The sequence below is a fragment of the Rousettus aegyptiacus genome, unplaced genomic scaffold, assembly GCF_014176215.1.
Source record: "Rousettus aegyptiacus isolate mRouAeg1 unplaced genomic scaffold, mRouAeg1.p scaffold_m13_p_3, whole genome shotgun sequence".
In the NCBI taxonomy this organism is placed as follows: domain Eukaryota; kingdom Metazoa; phylum Chordata; class Mammalia; order Chiroptera; family Pteropodidae; genus Rousettus; species Rousettus aegyptiacus.
The window spans coordinates 93,795,298-93,820,072 of NW_023416306.1; the positions used below are offsets into that span (position 1 = coordinate 93,795,298).

General features: G+C 36.3%; 2 protein-coding genes across 2 annotated transcripts; one reads left to right on the forward strand and one right to left on the reverse strand.

Moving 5' to 3' along the window:
• Window positions 1-438: 438 nt before the first annotated feature.
• PNN (pinin, desmosome associated protein) lies at window positions 439-8,136 on the reverse strand. Its single transcript, XM_016138585.2, has 9 exons — window positions 7,940-8,136; window positions 7,211-7,282; window positions 6,755-6,823; window positions 5,556-5,628; window positions 5,346-5,440; window positions 5,108-5,183; window positions 3,821-3,976; window positions 3,606-3,744; window positions 439-2,877 (listed from the first exon to the last, which is right to left on the reverse strand). The coding sequence occupies exons 1-9, from the start codon at window positions 8,050-8,052 to the stop codon at window positions 1,505-1,507; spliced, it is 2,166 nt and encodes a 721-aa protein (XP_015994071.1). The 5' UTR covers window positions 8,053-8,136; the 3' UTR covers window positions 439-1,504.
• A 3,020-nt stretch (window positions 8,137-11,156) lies between these two features.
• TRAPPC6B (trafficking protein particle complex 6B) lies at window positions 11,157-23,856 on the forward strand. Its single transcript, XM_016138587.2, has 6 exons — window positions 11,157-11,558; window positions 17,174-17,241; window positions 17,996-18,113; window positions 19,114-19,197; window positions 20,747-20,840; window positions 21,564-23,856. The coding sequence occupies exons 1-6, from the start codon at window positions 11,478-11,480 to the stop codon at window positions 21,593-21,595; spliced, it is 477 nt and encodes a 158-aa protein (XP_015994073.1). The 5' UTR covers window positions 11,157-11,477; the 3' UTR covers window positions 21,596-23,856.
• Window positions 23,857-24,775: the final 919 nt, after the last annotated feature.

A 24,775-nucleotide genomic window follows, 5' to 3' on the forward strand; every position in this document is an offset into this window, starting at 1 on the left:
AAAAAGTATAGTTTTTACTATCCATGGTTTCTGGCATTCACTGGGCCTCTTAGGACATATTCCTCATTGATAAGGGAGGAACTACTGTACTTTCTGCTGGCGAATATTAAAATCCCTGGACAAAGTTACTTGTGGTGGAAACGACTGGCCCAAGGGATGCAGGCAGCTAGCTCTGCAGTTTGAGTTCTGCTCATTTATTGTTTAATAATTACTCCAAGAAAAGATTTTTTAAAAGAATTCTTTAACATGTTCACTTACATTTATACAATGCTGGAAATGACTGTTGACATTTTCACTGTTACCATTCATTATCAAAGGAAGGCATAATATCAAAGTCAAACCTGAAACTATAGTCAACGTTAAATCATAAACTCAAAAAATACCATTTACAATTTATGTACTCTCTTGTATAAAGCATCAAAAAGTTAATACAAGTACTAGTCTTAAGCAGTCAAACAAGTCTAAGCCACATTTATTTGCACATGTAGTAATGAGCAACATACTCCAAATTCATACAAATTTATAAAACAACAAAGTTAATCACTTGGTACACTTGTGTTACCTTGTTTACAGATTCAAGTGTAGATGTACTTCCTTTATTTTGTAAACTTTCATACAATACTTAAACAAAACTTTTGACATATATTGGCATGGTTCAGTTAGAGCCAACAGAAAAGTTAAGACAAGACCACAACTCAAAAACCAAGTTTAGAATATATTTTTCTACCTCCCTCCCCTGGAAAGGAGTGATTAACAAATGTATATGCTGTATCACACAAGAAGCCATGGAGACAAAAGAATGATGCTCCCATAATTGTGAAGAAAATGCCAACCAAAATCATACTGCTTTATCTACCCAATATATGGTGTAAATGAGAAACAAGAGGAAATGCTTAGATGAAAATAATAAAGGAGACTAGAAAAAATAGTAAATGATATTAAAAACTATGCCCTGCCCCCAAAGCTGCAAATCTTTGATAACTCAAAATAATTGTCTAAGGCAAATAAAAGTGAGGAAACCTTCAAAGACATTCTAATCACCTTCAGTATCTAGTGATAAAAGCTGAAAATGATATCAAGAAGGTATTATACAAGTGTCGAGGACATCCCAAAACTAATGAAAGAAACGCATTTATTTCTACAAAAGCAATGTATAATACAGAATTAGAAGGAAACAGACTTAAAGATATACCTATTAAAATATACAGATTCTTACTGAAGAGTATAGGATATTTAAAAAAGATGACAAGGGATGTTAATCTTTTTTTATTATTATTATTTTTACATATTTTGGAACCTCACATAATTTTGATAAATAACTCTTACAAAATTATGCAAAAAGTACAAGAATGTCTGGTAAACAAACAGTCTGTATTTTCCAAAAAGATTTTTTACAACATGCAATTCTTAAGGCAGCATCCTCCTTACAAGGAAAGGTAATCCTTTTACTCATCAAGACATCTTCTGCTGCAAAGAATAGGCTAAGAAAGCCTGGCTTCTTCCATTAACGCCTTTTGTCTTTCCTGTCTGATTTTCGGTCTCTTTCACTTCTTGAAGATCTTTTGCCTGATCGACTACTCTCTGATATAGACCTCTTTCTGTCAGACCTGGAATTCTTATCCTTTGATCCTTTTGTATCTCTACTACTACCACCTTTTGAGGACTTGTGACTTCTTTCTAGTCCTGAAGTATCCCTTCGTTTCCGATCCACGCTCCTTCTGTGCTTTCTATCTCTATTATGTCCCCGGCCTCTACTCCGACTTCTACTCTCACTGGAACTAGTAGTGCTGCTGCTACTGTCTCTGCTGCTGCTGCCACTTGTACTGGAGCTGCTACTGGAACTACTTCGACTACTACTACTGCCACTGCTAGAACTGCTTCCACTGCTACTACTGGTTGAACTGCTACTAGAACTACTACTGCTGCTACTCCGACTTCTACTCTTGCTTGTTTTATTTCTAGCTCGACCTCTACTTCTGCTCCTAGTTTTTGTTTTGGATTTGCTCTCCGGATGTACTGTCAAGACTGGCTCTACAGTCACCTCAGTGAGTTTTACAGATTCTATAGCAAACTCCTTCCTCTCAAGTACCAAATGCCCTTGCTCCTGAATAACCTGAGGTGATGACTGTAAAACAGCTAATGGTAAAGTCTCAGGTTGAGAGATAGGCTGGGGCTGGAGTACTGGTTGGGACTGAGATTGGGGCTGAGACTGGAACTGAGACTGAGGCTGAGGCAGGGGCTGAGGCTGAGCCACAGGCTCAGGCTGTGGCTCAGATTCTTTCTCTTCTTTGTCCTCAGGCTCATTTTCCATTTCTAGAGCACTAGCACTCTCTTTTGCAGGAGAAAGAGATTTACATTCTTTATCTGGCTCAACTTCAAATTCCATTTCTGGCTCCAATTCTTTGTTAGTTTCATTTTCTGACGGTTCTACACTTTCAACTTGACTCGTTTCCATTACCTCTTGCTCAGCAATTACATTTTTGACACTCTCCACCATCTCTAGCACATCCATAACTTCCTCAGGCTGACTATCTTGCTGCTTCTCATTTTCCCTTATCTCAGTTTCCTCTTCCATCTTAACCTCCATTTCCTGTTTTTGTTCCTCCTCCTCCTGTTCTTTCTCTGCATCACTATGAACTATACTAATTTCCTTTTCCTCTTCCTCTCCTGCTTCCTCTATTTCTACATCATTGTGCTGATTACCTGTCTCCTCCAACTCTTCCTCTCGCTGAGCCACCTTACCCTCTTCTTGTTCCGCCTTCTGTTCTTCATTACGCACCACCTGATGTTCTTTTTCCTTCATTGATTGTCTTCTAGGCCTAGCCTCCATTTTATTTATTTGTTCTGCAAATTCGATGCGTCTACCTTCAAATAAAGCTAAAGAATAAAATTTTAGATGTGTAAAATATATTATGAATAAGAAATTCAATCACAATTTGAAACCTGGCCACAAAATGTCACTGAGCTTTATCTAAATGTCTTTTTGTAAAAAGACGATGACAAAAGACTGATTGTGGCAAATAAGTAATTATCAATTGACACAAATTAACAAAAGCAGTGATCCACTGGAAACCTATTTATATATAAAACGAGTAGCAGACAAAACTACCATGTCTAAGTGATGGATAAAAAGGACAATCTTTTGCTATTTAACTTAATGCTAGTTGAAAAGGAATAAAACTTCTTTCAAACCAAATCAGTTTTATGATATAACATGCATTAATTTTTCTGCTCCCAAGGAGAAATAAATCACCTAATCAGCAATTCAGAAATGTCTACCCTTCAATGTGTGCTCCCTCTATGGATTACATTGACATTCACTTTTTCTTGCTTCATTAGCACTTATGCCTGGCTACTACAAGCAAAAAAGAAGTCACGTTACTCAAATGCTTAAGAAATACACATGTATTAAGCATCGCCTACAAAACTTTCCAGTTAAACTCCATCATGAAACAAATGCTCCTACACTCCAAACATATTAGCATCGTATTTCAAAAATCAACTACTAAATCACAACTATTATAGGAGACAGATAAATGTGTATGTGTGACTGTATCACCTTACTCATTAGGAAAACTGCAAATGACTTCTTCATGTACACTTACCATTCATTTTTCTCTGTGACTCTTCTATTAGTTTTTGGGTAGCTGGACACATTCTTCCAGGAATATAGAACAAGTGGGGCTTTGTCTTAGTTCTTATGTATTTAATTATCTTGGCATTATGCTCATTCCATTCTTCTTGCTAAGGAAAAGGTAAAGGTCAGCACTTTTATAAACATGAAGCATTATCAATCTTAAAATCCCAAAATACTACTCACCAGCTGCGCAAGCTCAACCTTCTGTTCCAAAAGCCGCAGTTCTGTCTGTTTAGCACGCCTCTCTTCAAATAGTTCTCTCCTCTCATTTTCAACCTGCTTTCTCTCTTCTTCTGCCTGTACTTCCAGTTTCTGTTCAATTTCCTGGCGTCTCTTTTGCTAAAGATAAATAATGACCTTTACGTATCCTGATTACATGAACATGACAATTTTACTAAGTTACCTGCATGTGTTTCACATTTGCAATTCAGGATACCAACTTATTAAAACCTAGCACTTAGAATTTGAGGATTGCAATTTCTTTCAAGAAATGGGGGCTGCAGCTTTTTCATGTAAAAATCTAAATTTTAAAGCCATAATATTGGTAACTGTTCCAATGCAACAGAACTTTTAGGTAAGGTTCTTTCATAAATTAACCACAAAAGAACACTTCGGTTACTTTTAAATAAAAAAATTTGACAGAAGTGATGCTCTAATAAGTTACATTTTCCACCTATTTTAAAAAAATTACTCTTCACACATAAAATGCCTTTAAGCCTTTTATATTCTCTAGTAAATACATAAAAGCTGAAATAAAACTTTATTAATTTCCTATATCCAAATTATCTCCCGTTTCCACTATAGTTACCCCCTGACAAACAGTTAACTTGGGTGTTCAACTCCACAGACATAATTTTGTACTTTTAACAACAAAAAACTTCAATAGTTAAAACTATGTAGGGTAGTAAATATTTATACGTTTGCTTCTAGAGTGCTGAATATTTGCTCTGAATGTGTACATAAGTCTAATTACTGAACCAGTAGCACTGATCAATGAGTTTAACTCACTTACTGAAGAAAAAGCACTCTGAGGCCTAAAAAAATAAAGGAAAGTGTTCAAGACCACAAAACAAGATTGTTAATATAGAGCTGACTTCAAAAAAAGACCAGTTAGTATATGGCCATGCTACCCTGAACAAGCCTGATACTGTCTGATCTCGGAAGCTAAGCAGGGTCATGCCTAGTTAGTACTTGGATAGGAGACCACCTAGTAAGACCAGGTGCTATAGGTGTAAAAAATAAAAAAATAAGGGATTGTAAGGTGCTTGCAATCTATGAGGGCAACCAAGGGCTGCCTCGCTTAAAAACAAAACAACAACAGAAGACCCGTTAAAAAGTTAACTCCAGAAAGTTTTGTTAAGTTTTTCCTTGGCTTCATTTTAGGATTCAATTAAGTATTAAGAGAACTTTTCAGCTTTTTAAAAAACACGTAAGCAACTACTCTGATAAGAAAAGAAATTGCATGAATACCCTTTCAGTAGCAACAGTAGATTCTTGTTTAAATTTCTGAAGAGTGCCCATCAACAAACCAAATATTCGCCGGTTCCTAAAAAACAGAAAAATAAGATTGTTTCAATAGGATCCACTTCATTTAGACCTGCCATTTCTTAAAAAGAAATATACTATATGCGCTTGGACAATTGCTTAAATTTTCTTAAAACTGCATTATTTGACGTGAGGATTCCCTCCTAGAAGTCAATATAAATACCTTTGCTTTCCCTTTTCATCCATATTTTGATCCTGGATAAGGTCTCTCCGTGTGCGTTCTTTGGAGGTAGCTACAACTGAAGACTGCAAAGCTGGCTGCATGAGAAAAAGAAAATCTCCGTAAGTTAACAAGTATATAAGTGGAATCCTTTAAAATGTAGTAAGATGAAAACACTATATTCATCCTCTAAGTTCTTTTAATTTCAATTACCTTTTTAACATCATCATCCTCTGGATCGCTTTCTTGGCGTGATTCTCTCCGTGTCCGACGCTCCCCGCCCAGCCTATCAGAGGAAAATAATTTAAATGAGCACTACAGAATTTGACTCACGTGCTTACCAAGGGCAAACGACTACTTTTTCCAGGACTCATTTCCAGAAGTTTCATTCCGTCAGTTTCCATCCCATTCTACTCTTTCCTCCAGTAGTGAAAAGATAAAATGTACCATCAATGTCCAATCCAGACTTTGAGAGCCTTTATTTCTCAAGCTGGTTTTTACATACAAGACAGAAAAGTGACACAAATTGACCATTTTCTTAATATTATTCCCCTCATGACCCTTATTTTGGTAAAATTTCTGTTATCATTAGTAAAGAACTCAGTTTTGAGGGATACTGGCTATTAGTTCAGCAAATACCAATAGATGAGACTCAAGGGAAGTGATATACTATTCAAGTCTAATATGAATCAACTGTGAATGAAGGCACAACATAATAAACCTGACAAATTATCAAGGGGCTACATGGCAGGTCCAACAAGCTCAGTGACCAAAAATAGCCACACAGCTTGGTCTGATCATAAATTCCTAACTGGGCAGGCCATGACAAGTAGTTATGTCCCAGGTCTACAGCTTCCTTAGCAAAGTCAATCTTTACCTTAAGCGAGCTCTGTCCACTGCTCTTACGCATCTAGGATAACATACTTTTGAAATGTCAAAGTAATTTCCTAGACCCCTTGAAGGCACAACCACAGGCTCAAGAACACAAGACCACAAAACCCCTCATTGTTATCGTCTTCCTTACATACCATCTCTAACTGTAAATGTTAATTATTAACTATCCAATACTCACCAATGCAAGTGTCTCTCCATTTTCCTTTTTATCTAATCCTAGAGATTGCCCCACTTTGCTTTCTCCTACCTCCTTAATATTACCAATGGACTTCATGTAACCCTCCTTACGTCTTCTCCTTTGATTCTAATGTATAAAATAAGCTGCAACACTGCCACTCTTCCAGAGCATTTTCTTAACTGTTAAAATTTTGGCTTAAACTTACAAAACTTTTCAATAGGCTGGACAATCTTTCATTGACAAAACAACGTTTATTATATTTATTAACTATTTATATCTGTATGCTACTTTAAAAAGTAGAACATATACATGTGCCTTCAGAATCTTTTTTCCAACATACCTACTGACTGCCCCTTCAAGGTCTCTCTGTTTGGCTGGGGGTCCTCCTCCACTATCTGAGAATCCACGCCTGCAATTAAAAATTTCCAACACAAAGCACTTGAAATGTAAGATAAATGGTATTTCCATTTAGCAAGAGAATTTAAAAATTTAAATATCCTTCCAGTTAAAACAACCTCAAATGGCCATTCACTCCAACATGCTTTTGAAGTATTTTTTAAAAACCCACATGAATAAATTTATACAAAACTACTACAGTTAATATATTCGAGCTCTAGTTTTAGAGGTAAATGAAGTTCCAGAATAACTATCCAGCAAATTACAACTGATTACAACTTTAAACACAAATATTTCTAACAGTGGTTCTACCATGAATTTTGTTTAAAACGGTACGCGAATTTAGTATTAAAAGCACCAATAGTCTTAATGTACGAATTAAGTCCTAAGGAAATCTTACCTCAGCAATAAACTACCACGTCCTCTACCTCCACCAGGACCAGAAAGGGCCAGCAATCTGGCTTGGATGGGCCTGTAAGATATTTACAAATCAGTACAAAATGGTTTGTGTACATATCTACTGGCATCATATACGTTCAGGAGTGCGGTGCATCATAGAGAAAATAACCAAAAAAGTTCTAAAAAGACGGATCAAATCCACGTGTTTGAAAAAGGACAGAAAGCATTATTTCATTTAAGTTCTGTTTTTTCAAGACCAGTATCACAGAAATTAGATTTATTTCGATGCCACGATACGTTAACAAGCTTTGACCAGGTCTTAATTTCGCCAACCCCAAGGAAGTAGCACGTGGGCAAGAGCCTTGGGGCGAAGCGGCGACCGAGTCCCAGGAGGGTCTCCTGGCCAGCCGTTGGAGGGGGAAGGGGCTTTGTGCTGCAGTTCCGGGCCTGCAGAGCCGAAGGCGGGAATCCGCAGACCGGGCCTTCCCACAGACGCGAAAGGCACCCCGACGCACCCAGGCCCCGCTCTCCCTCCTCACGAACCTGAGCCCGGGGACCTACAGTGGGGGCCTTGGAGACTCCCCACCTCACCGAGGATTGGGTTCTACTGCCGGCTCGGGAGCAAGCCTCGATATTCCAGCCTTATCAAAGCTGGTCGCTCTCCCCGCCCCCAATTCACCCCGACTTGATGACTGCTTCTCGGAGCCGGCATTTCCCATTCAGCCTTTACCTCACGTCATTGGGATCCCTCCCGGTGAGCTTGCGAATATTCTCATCCACGTTCTTTAGGCTCTCTTTGGCCTTTTCTAGCTGCTCCTGCAAAGTTCTCACTGCGACCGCCATCTTCTCCCTGCAGCAGGCTTCGAGACTGCTCCACAGGCCGCGCCTGGCAGTGTCGCGCCGCCGGACGCGAAGACTGACAGCTGGGCTCAGCCAATGACGATAGGAGTTGTTTTTTCGGCTTCAACCACTCAGCAACCGGAAGGGGGAGAACCTGCCGGCCCTTGTGCCTCCTGGCCAATGAAAAGTCCGTTAGGCGGCCACTTCCCTCCCCAGTTAGCTGCGTGTGGCCGGGCTCCGATTCTAGCGCAGAGCTGGGGCGGGTTTGTGAGTCCTTGCGTCCTCGGAGACGCGGGCTCGTGGGCCTTCTTCTTTGGCAAGGAGCGCGGAGTTTTGCAAGTCTTTTAACCTATGCTATGACGTGACTTACGTCATTTTAACCACCTAATCACAGAGTGAGAAGGAGGCGAGTCTGTTCTCCCCTTGCCCATCCACCAGCGTGAGACGGTGGCGAATTTATTCCTCCCCCCCCCCCCGTCCCCAGTAAATGATTAGATTAGGAAAGGGTGCGGCCACTCTGTTGGTGCGCATGCCCAGGGAGTGTGGGAGACGCGGGCTTCTACTAGGTTAAACCAAAATGAGCAGGAAGAAGCAAAGAAGGAACAGGAAAAGTTATTAATCGTTATAGTTATTTTAGGGACACTGAAACGCTTTACATGCCTTATCCTTGTCAAGAGCTTGGCTAAAATGCCTGTTTTTACTGATAAGGAAATTGAGTCTGGGGTTACTTTAGCTGTCCCTAGGTCTTGCCAGCCTAGAGTCACCGTCGGATCAGACCCTGTGCGAGGATGTACTAGTAGAGAAAAGCAACGATGAGACAAACGAGGCAGGCATTCTCTACATTTGGCCTAGAGTTGGTTCGTTTAAGATGGGATTGCTGGATCAGCGTTATTGTGTGTATGAGGGTATTGTCCAACTTTTGGTTCCGCTCTACCCGCACTGCCAGCATGGGAACCAGTTTTATTCCAGAAATGTATCTGCAAATTATAGCTCAGAAAGCATTTTCCCACAGAAACAATATTATGAATAACCTTTGGATTCTCATTTCCATCTGTCAGTCAGGCATCCTCCTTAACACCAAGGATTAGCAGGCTAATTTACCATTTTAATTTGCCCAATCACTATGTATGTATGTATGTATGTATACACACACACACATATATACATACATACATATATATATATATATTTTTTCTTTTTTAAGAATTGAGCAAGACACCAAAATAAGGCAGAAAAGAATAGCTTTATTAGAAGGGAAGGTAAAGCAACAGAACACTCCCAGACGTGTAAGTGGGCCTGAGCAAGAGAAGAGCAACTCAAAAGGCTCAAGGGCTCAAGGGCCACTCAACCACCTTTAAATCGCCTGTGTATGAGCAGTAACCTAGGTTCTGAGAATAAGGCCTAGAACAAGATAGCTATGGTTCCTGCTTCCCTGGAGTTTATAAGCTCCTTAGGGGGCAAAGATTATTCATGTACTCATTCATTCAACAAGTATTTATTGAGTAAAAAAATTGTTTTACTCCTGTTAATCTATTTTATATCAATATAATTATTAGACCAGCCAAAAAACCTAGAAGGGTAGAAGTAAACCTTTTCCATCCCAGCTTTAGAAGCAGAGTACTATTGAAAAAAAAGTAAAGCTAAGCAAGAGGGGTGAAGATTGATTATTACTTAATTCTGATGGTGAGCATACTTAGTTTTGATCTGATCTGTATTTACAATCCTATGTCATGGGCGGTACGTGAAGCACCAGAATGTGGCAACAATAGATCCTAACCTCCAAGTATGATGAAATGCTTTGAGTTAACAAAAAAAAAAAAAAAAAAAAAAAAAAGGATCTATTCCTGCTTCCGTAGGATCTAGGATCCTGCACAATTTAACATAGTCTGCTTTATGGGGGAGAATCAGTGCGATGCTACGTTCAACATTTAGTAGGTGCTCAGTAATTATTAGTTTCCCCTCTTATTTTCCCAAATATTCTAAGACCAGCACCACCACCTGTCCCCCGTCCCATTATTGTAGTTTGAGAAATCAATCTTAATAAGTTGATCAATTGCTTACTCTTTGACCTCAATTATGAGCTTGGGCTCTTGTTTCTTGATGGTGGTGATGAAAGGAGAGAGTGCAATTGGGAAATAAAGGTCCTGACTTTGTGTTTGAAAATTTTCAGTGCTGGAAAAATTAGGATTATGATTACAAAATTATACTGCCTAGTGTTTTTGAAGGCTTAGGTGGAACTTTTATGTTTCATTTATATGATGATCGAATAAGCTAATCTAAATATTGAAGGGATATGTAAAAAAGCTACCATAATTCCAATTATGGAACATGATCTTAAATTTTTTGTGAAAAGATATGAAAAATTGAGAGTTTGTTAATTTACGAAAACTCAGTATGTTAAGTTTGGGGAAGCAATAAATTGGAAAAAAATCGGCTGTGAATTACTAAGAACTAATCAATGTTAATAAGTAACTTTTTAAACAAGATTTGCCAAATTTAAGAGGTGCATATGATCTAATACACACACACACACACACACTTGTGTAGAAGTCTCACATCTGTTACAGGTTTTTATGAATTCTGTCCCACGATGACGTTGCTTTTCTGAAGTCTTTAGCACTTTTTCCACTCACCTAATTCTCTGATTAATTTGTATTTCTGGTTAAAGAAAACCTTGTTCTTTGCTTAGTCCATCTCCCTTGTCGACGCCACTCTCAGTAAACTTCTTGGTGGCCAAAATGGCTTTAAATCTTTTTGCATATGTAGGCTTAATCTAATATGGAATGGGGTAAGTTCTTACTATACCTAAAATTTATAGCTTCACTCTTTTTACAGCTTTTCATGTTGAGGAACATATGGCGGGAAATGGAAGCTTTTGATGACGTGCGTACACATTCTTGTCACTTCATCTGACTCTTAGGTAATTAACACAAAGTTGGCAGCAGGAGCTCCTTTTATCTTATTTTGACAACCCGCCCCCTCCCCCGACCGCTCCAGTCCCCAGCATAGCTCGAAAAGCCAGCTGTTCACCCTAGGGCGGGGCGGGGTCGGGGAGTGACCATAGAGCTGGCGAATGCCGGGGTAGAGGCGACCGGAAGTTGCTTTTATCGCCCCCCACCCCCAACCCCGCCGCATCCCAGGGGCTGGATCGGGTCTCGGCAGGTTCTGTTTGGTTCCCACAGCTGTCAGACGCTCCTGTGCTGCCCGAGGGCTTGGTGGCCCTGGAGTGGGCTCACTCCGGTGTTGGGCTCACTCCAGTACTAGTGTCTTCTGGAAGCCGAGTGACTTACTCGGTCTCTTAGCAACGAAGGACAGGCAGCGGTTTGAAGGAGCAGCGGCGCAGTCCAAATCGCTCGGGCGCTAGCCGGGACTCCCGAGCCAGGCTCAAATAGGAGCCGAAAACCAGAGTTTGGAAGAATAAGCAGGAAATGGCGGACGAGGCGTTGTTTTTGCTTCTCCATAACGAGATGGTGTCTGGAGTTTACAAGTCCGCGGAGCAGGGGGAGGTGGTGAGTGCTGCGACACGCGCTTGAAGTTCTTTTTGGGTGACATTGTTTTCCTTCAGTTCTTTCCTTCAAACCCTGTTCCTCTGCCACCCAACGCCTTCCGTGGCGTAGGCAGCTGTTCTGCCGGCAGGTATCCTAAGTCCTCCAACCTGTCAGCTGTCTTCGGTCTTTTCTTTCTCATATCTTCAAATATTTGGTACTTTTTTTGTCCATTACCGTACCTGTGTCCGGTAGGCCGCAGATTTTCTTACTTTTAGTGTTGTCTCTACCATGATTTACGGCAGGGTTAACTGCAGAGCTGATTTGGGCACCCCGTACTTCCAGCCCTGCTGAGCTGTCCACTGCACAGACCTGACCCAGCCTGAGAATCCTGTCCCTCCCTCCTTATCCCTAACCCTCAACCACGCCACGAAACTCGAAGACGGAAGCCTAATGAGAATTGAAGCCAAAGGAAAGGAAAGTTTGCAGGCGTTACTATAAGTAGGAAACAGATGAATTTAAAAAATTTATTTAGTGCTCATTAAATGTCAGAGCTAGTTCTAGGTGCCCGGGATGTAGTAATGGGGGAAACGATGACCCCAAACTCTTGGAAATTACTCCTAAGATGTGAGAGTCCTCATTCATTTATTATTCAGTGTGTATAGTAGACCTGACACTGTACTAGATTAATAAGATAAACTCCAGCCTCAGTCGTTGAATGATTGGAATTCAATGAGTAATTAAGATATTGGGTTGTAATTAGGTATAGAATCAAGGAGTTGTAACAGATTTTATAAAAGATATTCCAAAGTCATGTTCAAGTCAGAAGGCCATTCTATAATGCTGTTGATAAAGAGGAGTGGACAGTGGGGGAAGGAAAAGCATCCTAGGCAAGGTAAAGACACAGAGGTATGAAAGAGTGTGATGTATTTAAATATGCTTAAGCTTTCACTGATTGAATGGGTGGAGAGCAAGAAGAATTGAGAGCTAAAACTAGAATGAGCCTTGTATGATTTGGACATTCTTAGTGGAGGATTTTAAGAATTTTTAAGGGAAATAACATGGCCCATTTGCATTTTAGAAAGAGGGTTTGGTTTGGAGAGGGAAGATTCTTGTAGTGAAAAGGTCTGTTATTGCAAGAGTCCAGGCAGGAGATGATGAACATCTGAATTAAGACAGGAATAGAGAGAAGAGGAGCTAACAGGTTTGAGAGATAGGAGGTAGAATCTCTAGGACTTGGTTAGGTACAGAAGTGAGAGTTGAAAATTATCCCCAGGATTTTAGCTTAAGCTGCTGGGTTCGATGGAGAGGAATAACAGAGAAGAGGTGAGAATAATGAATTATTTGTGGACAAGTTGGAATTTTGAGATGCCTGTAGGACGTTCAGGAAAAGGTACTACTAGTTTGTAAGCTACAAGAAGGATAGTGTCTTAGTCCATTCTGGCTGCTATAACAAAATACCACAGACTGAGTGGCTTATAAACAAGAGGGATTTATTTTTCACAGTTTTGAAAAATCAGGATGCTAGCAGATTCAGTGTCTTGTGATGGTCTGCTTCTGGTTCATAAATGGGTATATTTTGTGTTTGTCCTCACATGACAGAAGGCTATGTAGCTCTCTGGTGTCTCTTTTTTTAAGGGCACTAATCTCATTATTGAGGGCTCCATCCTCATGACAGAATCACTTTCCAAGGGCCCCACCACCTAATACCATAACACTGAGGGTTAACAACATTCAGTCTATAGCAGACAGGCATGATGCATTTGGAAATGTCATTAGGAAGACATCAGGAAGAGTATTGGAAATGAAGCAAAATCTATTTTTATTCAGACCCATCTGTAATAGAGATTTTTCCCCCAAGTTATAAAGTTTTGGCTTTATCATCACCAGCAACCAATAGTTATTAATGTTTAGCATCTTTGCTAAGTAGGAAACAATTGCCATTTGTGCAAAGCTAGCCTGCCTTGTCCTCAAAGAATAATTAGCAACACACCCCTTTTACTCTTTATCATAAAATGCCTGCTTCCTCCACTCCCAACGTGTACCATCAGTTCTCTTAATTTTCTCTACTTTCTAGCCCTCTTTCAGCTCTTGCCCAGGAACATCACCTTTTAAAAAATCTCTTTTTCCCATGGATTAACAAAAAATAAAATAGAGCTGTTATAATCATGATTAATCATTTTAAGAGGTGTGCTAGTTATACAAGAGAAAGGAAATCCATAAGTTTTGAATTATTTAAATGAAAAATAACTTTCTTTTCCTATTGCAATTGTTAATTATAGGGGGAAAATGTCAAGTGCATATAAATAAAAGTGATTAGAATCCAGAGGGTTCATTGTGTTAGTGTCAATATTTTGCGTATGCTTCAGATTTTTCATAGTAAAAAATGTGAAAGAAAGACACAAAATCCTGTCATCCAGAAATGTTTTTTGTATATCTTTTTGACATAAAGTCATAAATTTTGAAATAACATAAAGGTAAGAACCAATGTTCTCATTCTCTAAATCAATGATTTTCAAGCTACGCTTGAAGAGGAAAATTAAATTTCTAAAAACTGAATAATTTAGTATTTACCAATTTATGGAGGATAGATTTTTTAAGAAAAATTAATGGATAAAATATTTTCAAGTTTAATTTTTCTTACGAATTTAGTGCTTGCTAATGAGCACTCAAATGCTGATGTGAATAGTAAGTAGTAACATCAGAAGGTGCTTACTAAGGCTTAATTCCAAAAGCTCATGTGATCATGGTTAAGATTTGAGAATGTCTACATACATAAGCATTATTGCCTGCTATTTATTATGTTCCTGGGCGATTCTACAAAGCAAATTGCTCTACAAACAGCATCGTGATTTACAAGTACTCATTCCATCTGAGCATGTTTGGGAATGAGTGTGGAGAAAAATCAAGGGTAGTGATATGTACAGTAATAGATGTATGTGCAGAGTGTTATGACAGCATAAGAGCCAAAGGAGTATCACGGGAGATTTCCGGGGGGATGTGATGCTTGAGCTCCTTTTAAAGGATGTACAGTTTTAGAAGCAGCATGTGCGAAGGCATGGAGGCAGAGGAAAGAATGGCCCTCTGGAATTGCTTCAGAAATTTCACAGTAGTGGAAGGAGGATGTTTGTGTATAAGTGGCTGTTAGTAAATCTGGTTAACTAGCCAGGGATTGTTTAAGAAGAGGCACATAATGCTGTGCTAATAAGTTTGGACTTTTGAAGAAGGGAGTTGCCAAAAGGTCCAGTTGAGAAGAACATGATTTGTTTTTTAGAAAGTCTATACCACTGCCCTGACACATCCTCAAGGACACTGCTTCCCCCATCTCCAACTTAGATGCCTACCTTGTTCTGCCACACCTATGACAAAAATAGTTGATGAAGTAAAGGGAAGGAAAAAGTAATTGTGAAAGGAAAAGATGACAAGAGAAAGAGTCCAATATAATTTCAGAGGTCATCAACTATAATTTTTAATTCAGGCTTAAAAATATTAAAAGCGAATTATCTTTACATCTTCAATGAAAGCATATCTGAAATACCTAGCCGAAGGTTTCATATGGAAAAGGAAATGTTAGTAATAAATATCTATGAAATGGTGTCCAGGAGGATCAAATGCAAGGAAAATCATGTCATAAAAATTTCTAAAGGTACAAGATTTGTCACTGAGAAATAAAGATATTTGGATCATGGTTGTACAATCTAAGACTTTCAAGGACTGCCATATGTAAAAGTGTTATATTTACTTTCTGTGGTTCCAGGGAGAAAATTAATGGGTAAAGGATAAATTAAAGTTAATAAAAATATATTTAATCCAATAATAACATCAAAGAGTTCCAATAGTGATAATCCAATGCTGATACTCAGTGGATCCTGGACTGCATTTAAAATGCTTCATATATATTAGTTCTCATAGGAATTCATTTTATGTAAGTGAAAACATGGTTTTAATTCAGTTGCTTAAGGTCAAACTTATTTAACTGGTACATCCAGGAATCAAATCTCTGATAAAATGAACCTACAGTCCATGTTTCTAAATAAAAATCAAAAAGATTATTCCAAATATGAGTCATTTAAAAATATAGTATTTTCTTAGAAATATGGTGATGTGAGCCTGTGCTTCCATTATTTTCCTCACTTGATAAGCCCTTCACGCTCATCTATTAAAATTTTTCAATTTGTGAAGAACTGTGAGCCCATTGAACAAGTTGAATGTATGTTAAAGACTATTCTCATGTGAGGATGTATTTAAAGTTCTATCTTCAAATACACATTCTAGATATTATAGATATGAAGCAAGATAAGCAGAAGTTAAGAAGGATCAGATGAAAACTTCATTTCCTGAAGTATTTTTAAAAGCAACATTAACAGAACTCCACCAGTAACTTCTGGGAGAGAAAAATAACTCAACTTGACACTTAACTGCTCCACAAGCAGATTTAGTTGGGTTTGGTGTGACATCATGTAGAACACATGTAGCATCCATCATTGCCTCACTTGTCAGATCTTTTCCTGATACAGTGGTTCTCCATCCTTCATCACTTGTGAATTTGTAAAACCACTTAAATTTGCAAATAATTGGAAGCAAATACCATATTGGGTAAATAAACTGCATTGTCATTAAAATATATATATAAAGTTATCACAATCACTTTTAGAGGGCTTCTTAAAACACAGATTACTGATTCCACATCCACGGTTTCTGATTCTGTAAATTGGGCATGGGATTACAGAATTCACCATTTTTAGAGGTTCCCATGTGATGCCAATGTTGCTGGTCTTGGGACACACTTTGAAAATCACTAGGAGAGTTGCTGAAGGGGAATGATGCTGCAGTTTTCATGAAGATGGTTAAAGTGGGCCTCATTTGAGATGGTGGCATGTGAGTGAAGACTTAAAGCAAGGGAGTTGGTCTTGTGAATATCTGGAGGAAGAGCTACCTACGCAAGAGCCCTGAGATAAGAGTGCATCTGGCGTTTTTGAAGACAGCGAGGAGACCAGTGCAGCTGGAGTGGAGTGACTGAAGAAAAGTAGATGATTGAGGTTCAGGAGGTACAGCGGTCTGGATTGTATAGGGCTTTGTAGGTCATCCAGAAGATTTTAGGAGTCTTTACCATAGGGGTGGTATTTAAAGCCTAAAGACTGGATGAAATGGTCAAAGGAAGAGCAAAGCAATCACATGATTCCAGGCACAGGATGGTGAGATCATCAACTTAGACACAGGGAGGACTAGAAAGCCTGAATGACTCTAAGAGACATTTTGAAACAAGAACAATAGAACTTAGTGACAGCACAAAGGGAATGACTGACAGGAGAAACGTCAAAAGTGTTACTAACTTTTACAACTGAGGAGAAAAGAGGAATTGTTGAAAATGTAAAAAAAGAGGGGGAGGAGAGTAATTAGAGGCTTTGGCATTTATGAAAAGTAATCGTAAGCAACAGTTCCCTGTTTATTTTATTGCCTTATGAAAATGATTATTACTAAGAAAATTCAAGTATGACCTATAATTCACTTTTTCTTACAATGTTTCAGTGAAAAAATATATATTTACATTAGTATTTTTAGCCAACATTTTAAGACAATTTTTAATACCAATATTCTGTCATTCTAAAAGTATTCAAAGCTATTATTTTTTAAAACAGGAAAATGGACGCTGTATTACTAAGCTGGAAAACATGGGGTTTCGAGTGGGACAAGGATTGATAGAAAGGTGAGCAGTATGGATTTGAAAATTTTCTTCCAGGTAGGTTATGAACAAAGGTGATCTATTTCAAAAGATTGTATAAAACTTGATACTTTAATTTTAATTCTCAAATTTTATGTCTTCTCCTTTTTAATTCACAGATTGAAATTTCTTTTTAGGTCCGATGCTATTTTAAGTTATTCAAATTTTATGTTTTAATATTTGAAGAAAAAATATATTTTATGTTTTATACTTTTTTTCCCCGAAAACTTTGGTGTGCTGAAACAACTACCTAAAATCTTGTTGCATTACCTACTTAAGGTCCATAGGTCTATAACCTAAATTTTGATTTTGTTTACATGCATAGGAATGGAAATGCCTTAGAGTCTATGTTTATGCATGCAATAATCTTCCAATTTATAGAACAATTTTATAGAACAATTCTATTAAGTATTCTTTTCTTACTATTTGAATAGTTGAACTTTGTTTGGTATAACAGTACATAATCCTCAGCTTTTTGCTTTTTCTTTTATATACTAGGATTAATTGTACCTAAAATTTTTAGGTATAATAATTAGATTCTACCGTTAGATCAATTTTAGCCCCATAATTCTATAACAGAATATGAATCTATTGAGATGGGATCTAGTTTGTTTGATATTTATCACTTTGACTGTCAAATATTCAGTGCTGTTCTGGCATTTGGAAATTAGTTAATAATTTACCCCTAATACTTTCTTTGGAAGAAAAATACTGTATTACTCCTAGTTGATCTTTTTAGGTTTACAAAAGATACTGCAAGGTTCAAAGATGAGTTAGACATCATGAAGTTCATTTGTAAAGATTTCTGGACTACAGTATTCAAGAAACAAATCGACAATCTAAGGACAAATCATCAGGTATTTAGATAAATTAAGGCCTATTTTCTAAGTCCTTTAACTTAATATGAATGTCCTATTTTAGTGATTTACCTATTTAAAACAAAATTCTAGTCAACTTTGAAATGCTTCTCTTACATGTTATTAATAAGTCATTACTTTTTTTCTCTAGTAGGTTATAGTGAATAAAGATAAAGAGACAATTCTCAGTAATGATGGCTGTTTCTTTCCCCCAATTAAATAAGTTATTTTAAGTTTTAAAAAGTAGCAAATATCAGAATGACAAAAGTTTTAGGACTTGGTTCTTTAGTTGTTACTTAGTGGTATTAATATGCAGAACCACAAATATATTTCATTTATATCTTTAGAGTAATTTCTGAAGTCTAATTTGTAGACCATATTTAACTTTTAAATAACTCTTGCATTATTCAGTTGCTGTTATTTTCTGTTCTCAAAATATTTTTTTAATATAAAAATTAATAGATTGCATAGAAAAGTATACATTTAAATAGATTTATTTTATAATGCTCAAGGAAATAAAGTGGATTTGGTCTTTTGATTAAGTGTAAAAAATTAAAAGAACGTATCTAGTAGCTACCAATAGAACTTATTTTTTTTCATATAACAATACCAACCATAGTTTGAAAGTACTTGAAATGCTAATGGGAAGAAGTAACTGATTATTGACATTCTAGATATGAGTTAATAATATATAACTGGACAAGTGTTTATAATTCCTTTGCATACTAGACAGTGAGTTAAGATGAGTTAAGCATAGGGACTATGTCTTATGCATCTTCGTATATTTAGTTTCTAAAAGCATTCAGTAAATATCAGTGTCTTAAAATGCTGAACAGCTCTTCAGCTTAAACATTGCAAAACTCTTTCATGTAAAGAAATTTGACCAATGGAAAAGAGAGTTTTAATAATTAAAAAAACCTCAAAATTGTTTTGTAGAGAAGTGATTTTTAAGGACTGAAGAATACATTAACTTTGGATTTTTTAAATCTTTTTGAAACAGGGCATCTATGTACTTCAGGACAACAAATTTCGTCTGCTTACTCAAATGTCTTCAGGAAAACAATATTTAGAACATGCATCTAAGGTATTTAATGGAATAGAAGATAAGGGTTTTTTATTATGAAAAGAGTAGAACCATAGGGAAAAGTATAGTACCAATCACAACAGACTTTTGAATTTAAAATAGGTTTTACAGTTGTTCATTTTTGTTTAAACACTTTTTTATGAAATAGGAGACAGATGTTCATCATATTAAAATAACATATTAAAATGTGGCATAGTGGGCTTATAGTGACCAATTAAAGAAACACTAACTAAATGACAGTGCAAAGTAGACTAATAGTAGATTTTTGAATATAGCATAAAAATATTAGAAAAGATACTCAACCTTTTAAAACTCATATTAGCTGTGCAAAATTATTGACCTCAGTTAATATTTACAATCTCCTTTAATAGATTAAAAAAATGGTTTTAAACATAGTTAACACTTTCTAAGAATACATATTTTGTGTTGAGTATATCTGTGTTTCTGGGCTTTGTGTAGTTTTTGTTTTTTCAATCTCATGTAGAAATCAATAAGTAGACAGATGTATTAAAGAAAGATGACAAGTTTTAATGTAAGGGTTCCTTTCAAGGGATTAAAATATATGGGGTAGTGTAAGTTGCTATTTTTCCGTATAAATGTGTCCATCACTAAGGCAGTGTAGGTATAGTGTAAAGAACATGGACTTGGGACCAACTAAATCTAGATTTAAACTAAGCTAAACAATTTACAGGTTCGTGACATTGGGTAAGTTACATAAGCCCTCTAGACCTTAGTTTCCTCATTAGTAAAATTGGTCATAATAATCCCTATATTATAAAAAATATCTGAGGTCTTTTCCAGCTCAAAATCTCATGACTCTAGATTTAATTGCTCATCAGTACCTATTTATATATATTAATTATAAAATAATAATTCTGTATTTATAGATATATTGTTGAATATAATATAATACGAAAATGTAGATAATCAAAAATTCTTTCGACTATTGGTTTTCTAGTTCCCTTTCTTGTTCTTGCTTTCTCTGCTGTAGCTCAGTCCCTCTCCTTTTCCTGGTTTCTATATGGCACAGGGTTTGTGGCAGGCTATGTCTTAAATCAAGATTTGTGGTTGTAGGAAGCAGAAATCAAACTCTGAGTGGAATAATATTCGCTTACAGAATCGATGGGGAAAGCTCAGGAAACAGACAAGAATCACAGGTTAAAGCAACTGAAAAACAGCACAATCACTCCACAGGAAGGGTCTAGTGAGAATACTTCAGACAGCAAACATTAGACTCAAGCCACCTTTGCTGCCTCTAAAATGAATTCTAACCTGTTTCCAGATTGATTTTGTCACTCACTCTAGATTCAGAGTCCTGGACTGGGGCACACAATTGGTAGAGCTTAAGTCAGGTATTGTTGTTTTAGTTGCCAAGGAACTAGGAAATCGTCAATCAGAATTTTCAGTAGATTGAAAAATTCTTCCACAACCCTTCTTTCAAAAAGTAGTAACTTAATAATGGTAAAGCTTAACTAAACGCCATGTTTATCCATTTACTCTTAGTAAATCCTTAATATTTTTTACATTTTTTTGTTGTTGTTCCTTTTAGTATTTAGCATTTACATGTGGCCTAATCAGAGGTGGCTTATCAAACCTGGGGATAAAAAGTATTGTAACAGCTGAAGTGTCTTCAATGCCTGCCTGTAAGTTGAATTCACATTTCTTACAAATGTTTTTAGTGATTATTTTTCAGGTCCTGTGTTTGTTTGTGTTTTGGTTTTGTTAACTTAAGAGCAAATTTAAAATGCTAAAACTATTTAATTTTATTTTGACCAATTTAACATTTAATATAGTAATATGTAGCATGTTTATATTAATATTCAGTGATTTTTGAATTCATAATAGATAATGATTTAAGAAAAAGTGCTAAAGAAATCCAAATTTAAAAGACAAATCAAGCACTAATTCTTAACTTTTAAAGGAAAATTTTCTGCAGTATTCTTTTAAGATAGCAAATTATCCTATAGCATTGAAAATTTTTTTTCTAGTTTTCTAGACTATATCTATTAAATAAAGCTAGATAATGCTAACTATTCTTTTATCATTATACTCTTTATGAAAGATCTTTTCACCAGAGCTACGAACCAAGAATAAAATTAACTTGAACTTCACTGTATTGCCTTTCTATTCACAATGATAATTAACAGTGAAATACCCAAAGGTAGGAATAACAAAGAAAAACAATTCACCAGTCAGGTAATCATCTAATAAAAATGGAATTGTTTTATCGAATATTGTGAAAAGTTGTTTGACAGCAAGTTTCTTGACTGAAACTAATTCCTAAATAGAGGAGACAATGATGTTTACTTAGGCTTATTTTCTTTATACCTAAAATCAAAATGATTCTTCATGTTTTCTTTTTTTAGGTAAATTTCAGGTGATGATACAGAAGCTGTAGAACATACTGAAATACAAGGCTTCAACTGTGTAAAGAGTTAAATTATTCATGTATAAAGTATTTCAAGCAGCAATGATTTAATTACATTGTTGGACATTTGTGTTAATATAAGCTATTTGCTAACTTATGTATTAAAAGATGCACTCTTAAGCAGGAATAAGATTGTATTTAAACAATTTAACATAGATCAAGTTGAAGCGTATGGAGACATTCTACAATAACATACACTGTAATTAAACTATTCAGAATGAAGAAAACCTGATTTCAAATAAACACCAAGATGTAGGACCCTTATTTTAAACATTTTTATTTGCTTAGAGTAATGGATATTTAACCACAGATGGAGAAGCAAAATTCAGGGTTTGATAAATTAGCATAATAAAAAATATGCACCAATCAGAATCATTTACGTAGGAATAAACACATTTGATTTTATGAAATTGTTATTTAAAAAAGCAAACAGCACACATTAGACTTTATTTTATTGCTTATGTGTAAGAATTTTTATGCCCATATCGGATTTCATTTTTACATTGTATATGTGACATGTCATATCTGACTACCTAAATTGCTTGAAAACTTAAACTTCACTTTAATAGAATTCTGTATTTGAGAGCTCCATTAATAAAAGTGAAATATAGATTAGTTTATATGTGAATTTAGTGACTCCAGGGCCAAAGAAAATAAAGTATTTTAGGAAGGAATTTTTATATTTACTCCTGTTACAGTTTCAGCTTTTCTCCATTTGCCTGGAAGTACTAGTGAAGTTTCTAACTTCTTTCTTTATTTCCTTATTGAGTCTTCCTCATGATAGGAGGGTAGATTTGGTGTCTGGTGAGGGTCTACTTTCTAGTTCAGAGGGATGTTTTTTAACTGTGCCCTCACTTGCTTTTGAGGGGACTAACTAAATCTCTGGGGTCTCTAATAAGAGCACTAATCCCATTCTAAAAGACTTGCCCCCATGGCTAGTCACTTCCCAAAGGTGCTGCCTCCCTATACTATCACCTTCAAGGTTAGGATTTGAACACATGCATTTTGTGGGGTGACACAAATATTCAGTCTATAGCAGAACCCAACATGCAGTGACTAAGGGAAAGCAAGATCCTAGAGCCAAGGTTACCTGGTGAATTGTTTCCAAGTCTCTCTAGAACACAGCTGTAGGATGGCCTTCTTTTAGAAAATAATACCTTATTTTCTTGGGCCCTGGAGTCACTGAATTCACATTTAAACTAATCTGTATTTTACTTTTATTATAGTAATGGAGCTCTCAGACTGAATTGAGGTATTAGATTGTGTAAATGGATTGGCACAAATTTGGGGTCATAAGAGTTAAAAAGACACTAGACAGAATCTATCAGTTTTTCAAAGAGTTCTTTGAAAAATGAGTGCTATGATCAAATACATTTTGAAAATTCATCCTCTTTGTAGATTTTTAATGCATATTAATAGCATGTTAATAGGTTCTGAAAAAAAGGTAACCTAGTATTTATTCAGAGTAGTGTGTTTTCAAGAAACAGCTCAAATAAATCATTCTGGGGCAATGTTTAGAAATGTTTAGGAAGTTGGTGGGAGTTGGTAACATGTGTGGCACAATATAATTATGATATGGACACAGGTCAACTTGACCTTTCTTTAATTTCTAAAACATTTTTCTCTGTTCCCAGATGGTAGAACCAGTGACCTGAATCAATTTTAATGTAATTCAGCCTCTAATCGGTTTATTCTCCTGAGACACAGATGAAATAATTCTGAAAAATTAATAGAAATGAGTACAATTTTAATAAAAGTACTGTCACAATTTAGTAAATGTATAATATTCTCCTGACTAAAAGTTCTTTTATGTGAAAAAAAAAGTATGGGTGCAATCTGTCACTGCCCCACAGACCCGATTAAACTACCATTTGGTAGCTATTACTTTCAAAACTACCTTTACATTCTAGATTTAAAATGTGTAATTTCTCAATAGACTTTTTCTATCTGTGTTAAGAGTTGGGAAACTTTTTCTCTTAAATTTCTCATTAAAATCATAAGATACTTTTAATTGTGAATGCCTTGTTAAACCCTATGGCTATACTGGTAGTCTCAACACCTTATTATATTAGTGGCTTAAAATGTCTTTTACTTGTCTCTACATTCATGAAAAATATTCTTATGCCAACTTCAGTCATTATAAAAATGAGTTCTCTGATAATTATTAGAGTTCTTCCAGCTTACTAGAAAATAGAGATGTAACTGCATTAAAATAATTTATCATCTTCACATGGAAAATTGTTTTTTATGCTTTCCAGTCCTCATGAATTTTGTGTAAGTAGTGTGCGTAACTACATGTTCATCCACTAGTTATGGAAGCAATGTAAATTAAAACAATAATTGACACATTACCGATATTAAATCTGCCCTGCCCTCAGCATCAAATCAACAAAATATGTGAGGTTTTAGCAGCAGTTGTAGTACAGGCTAGAAATCTAAACTCTATATAGTAGACACTGCTGGCTGTCCACCCAGTAGCTACTCTCCCCTCTAACAACCCCATTGTTAGCCATGGCAATGTGTGCAGCTAAAAAAATTACTATTTCCAGCTTTCTTTATAAAAAAATGTCATAACTTTGGCAAATGATATGTAAGTTGAGGGTTTCCTGAATTGCTGTTCCCCTGATATAGATAACAAGGGGTGGTGCCTTTTCATCCTTCCTGAAATGTTGATGAGATGCAAGAGACAAAGCAATCATATCATGACTAAAAAGATGAAAGCTACACACTTAAATTGACGAGAAAGAAACCTGGGTGCAGCCTAGGACATTTATCATAGAGTTGCTGCACCAGCCCTTAACTTCTTAAGCCAGAAGTGTCAGATGAGAAACCAAAGTTCCCAATTTTTAAAATTTCACTCATCAGGTTTTCAAATACAATATTAACTCATAATAAGACTCTTATGAATTGCAACCCTACCCTTGGGAACTTCTGACCAATGAAAGGAAAGTTCTGTATATTACGGTATTTATGGTAGCCTTTTCTATATCAGATTAACACCAGAAATGTTAGATAGCCAATAATGAGAGAATGTTTAAATTATGGTAAAAAACTTGGACTATTAAGCTGACCTTTAGAAATCAGCTTTATGAAGATATAAAAGATTCAAATGTAAAATTGTATTTGCTCCATTTATAACTTGTGGGAAAA

What these genes read in the sequence shown, in the direction of transcription:
- PNN (XM_016138585.2), bottom strand. Translation starts at nt 8,052, where the DNA reads ATGGCGGTCGCAGTGAGAACTTTGCAGGAGCAGCTAGAAAAGGCCAAA. An exon ending in CTTGAAGGGGCAGTCAGTAG is followed by an intron (nt 5,629 to 6,754) that starts GTATGTTGGAAA and finishes TTCCTCTGATAG; the next exon opens with GCTGGGCGGGGAGCGTCGGA. An exon ending in GATGAAAAGGGAAAGCAAAG is followed by an intron (nt 5,184 to 5,345) that starts GTATTTATATTG and finishes TCTGTTTTTTAG; the next exon opens with GAACCGGCGAATATTTGGTT.
- TRAPPC6B (XM_016138587.2), top strand. Translation starts at nt 11,478, where the DNA reads ATGGCGGACGAGGCGTTGTTTTTGCTTCTCCATAACGAGATGGTGTCT. An exon ending in GGACAAGGATTGATAGAAAG is followed by an intron (nt 17,242 to 17,995) that starts GTGAGCAGTATG and finishes TGATCTTTTTAG; the next exon opens with GTTTACAAAAGATACTGCAA. An exon ending in ATTTAGAACATGCATCTAAG is followed by an intron (nt 19,198 to 20,746) that starts GTATTTAATGGA and finishes TGTTCCTTTTAG; the next exon opens with TATTTAGCATTTACATGTGG.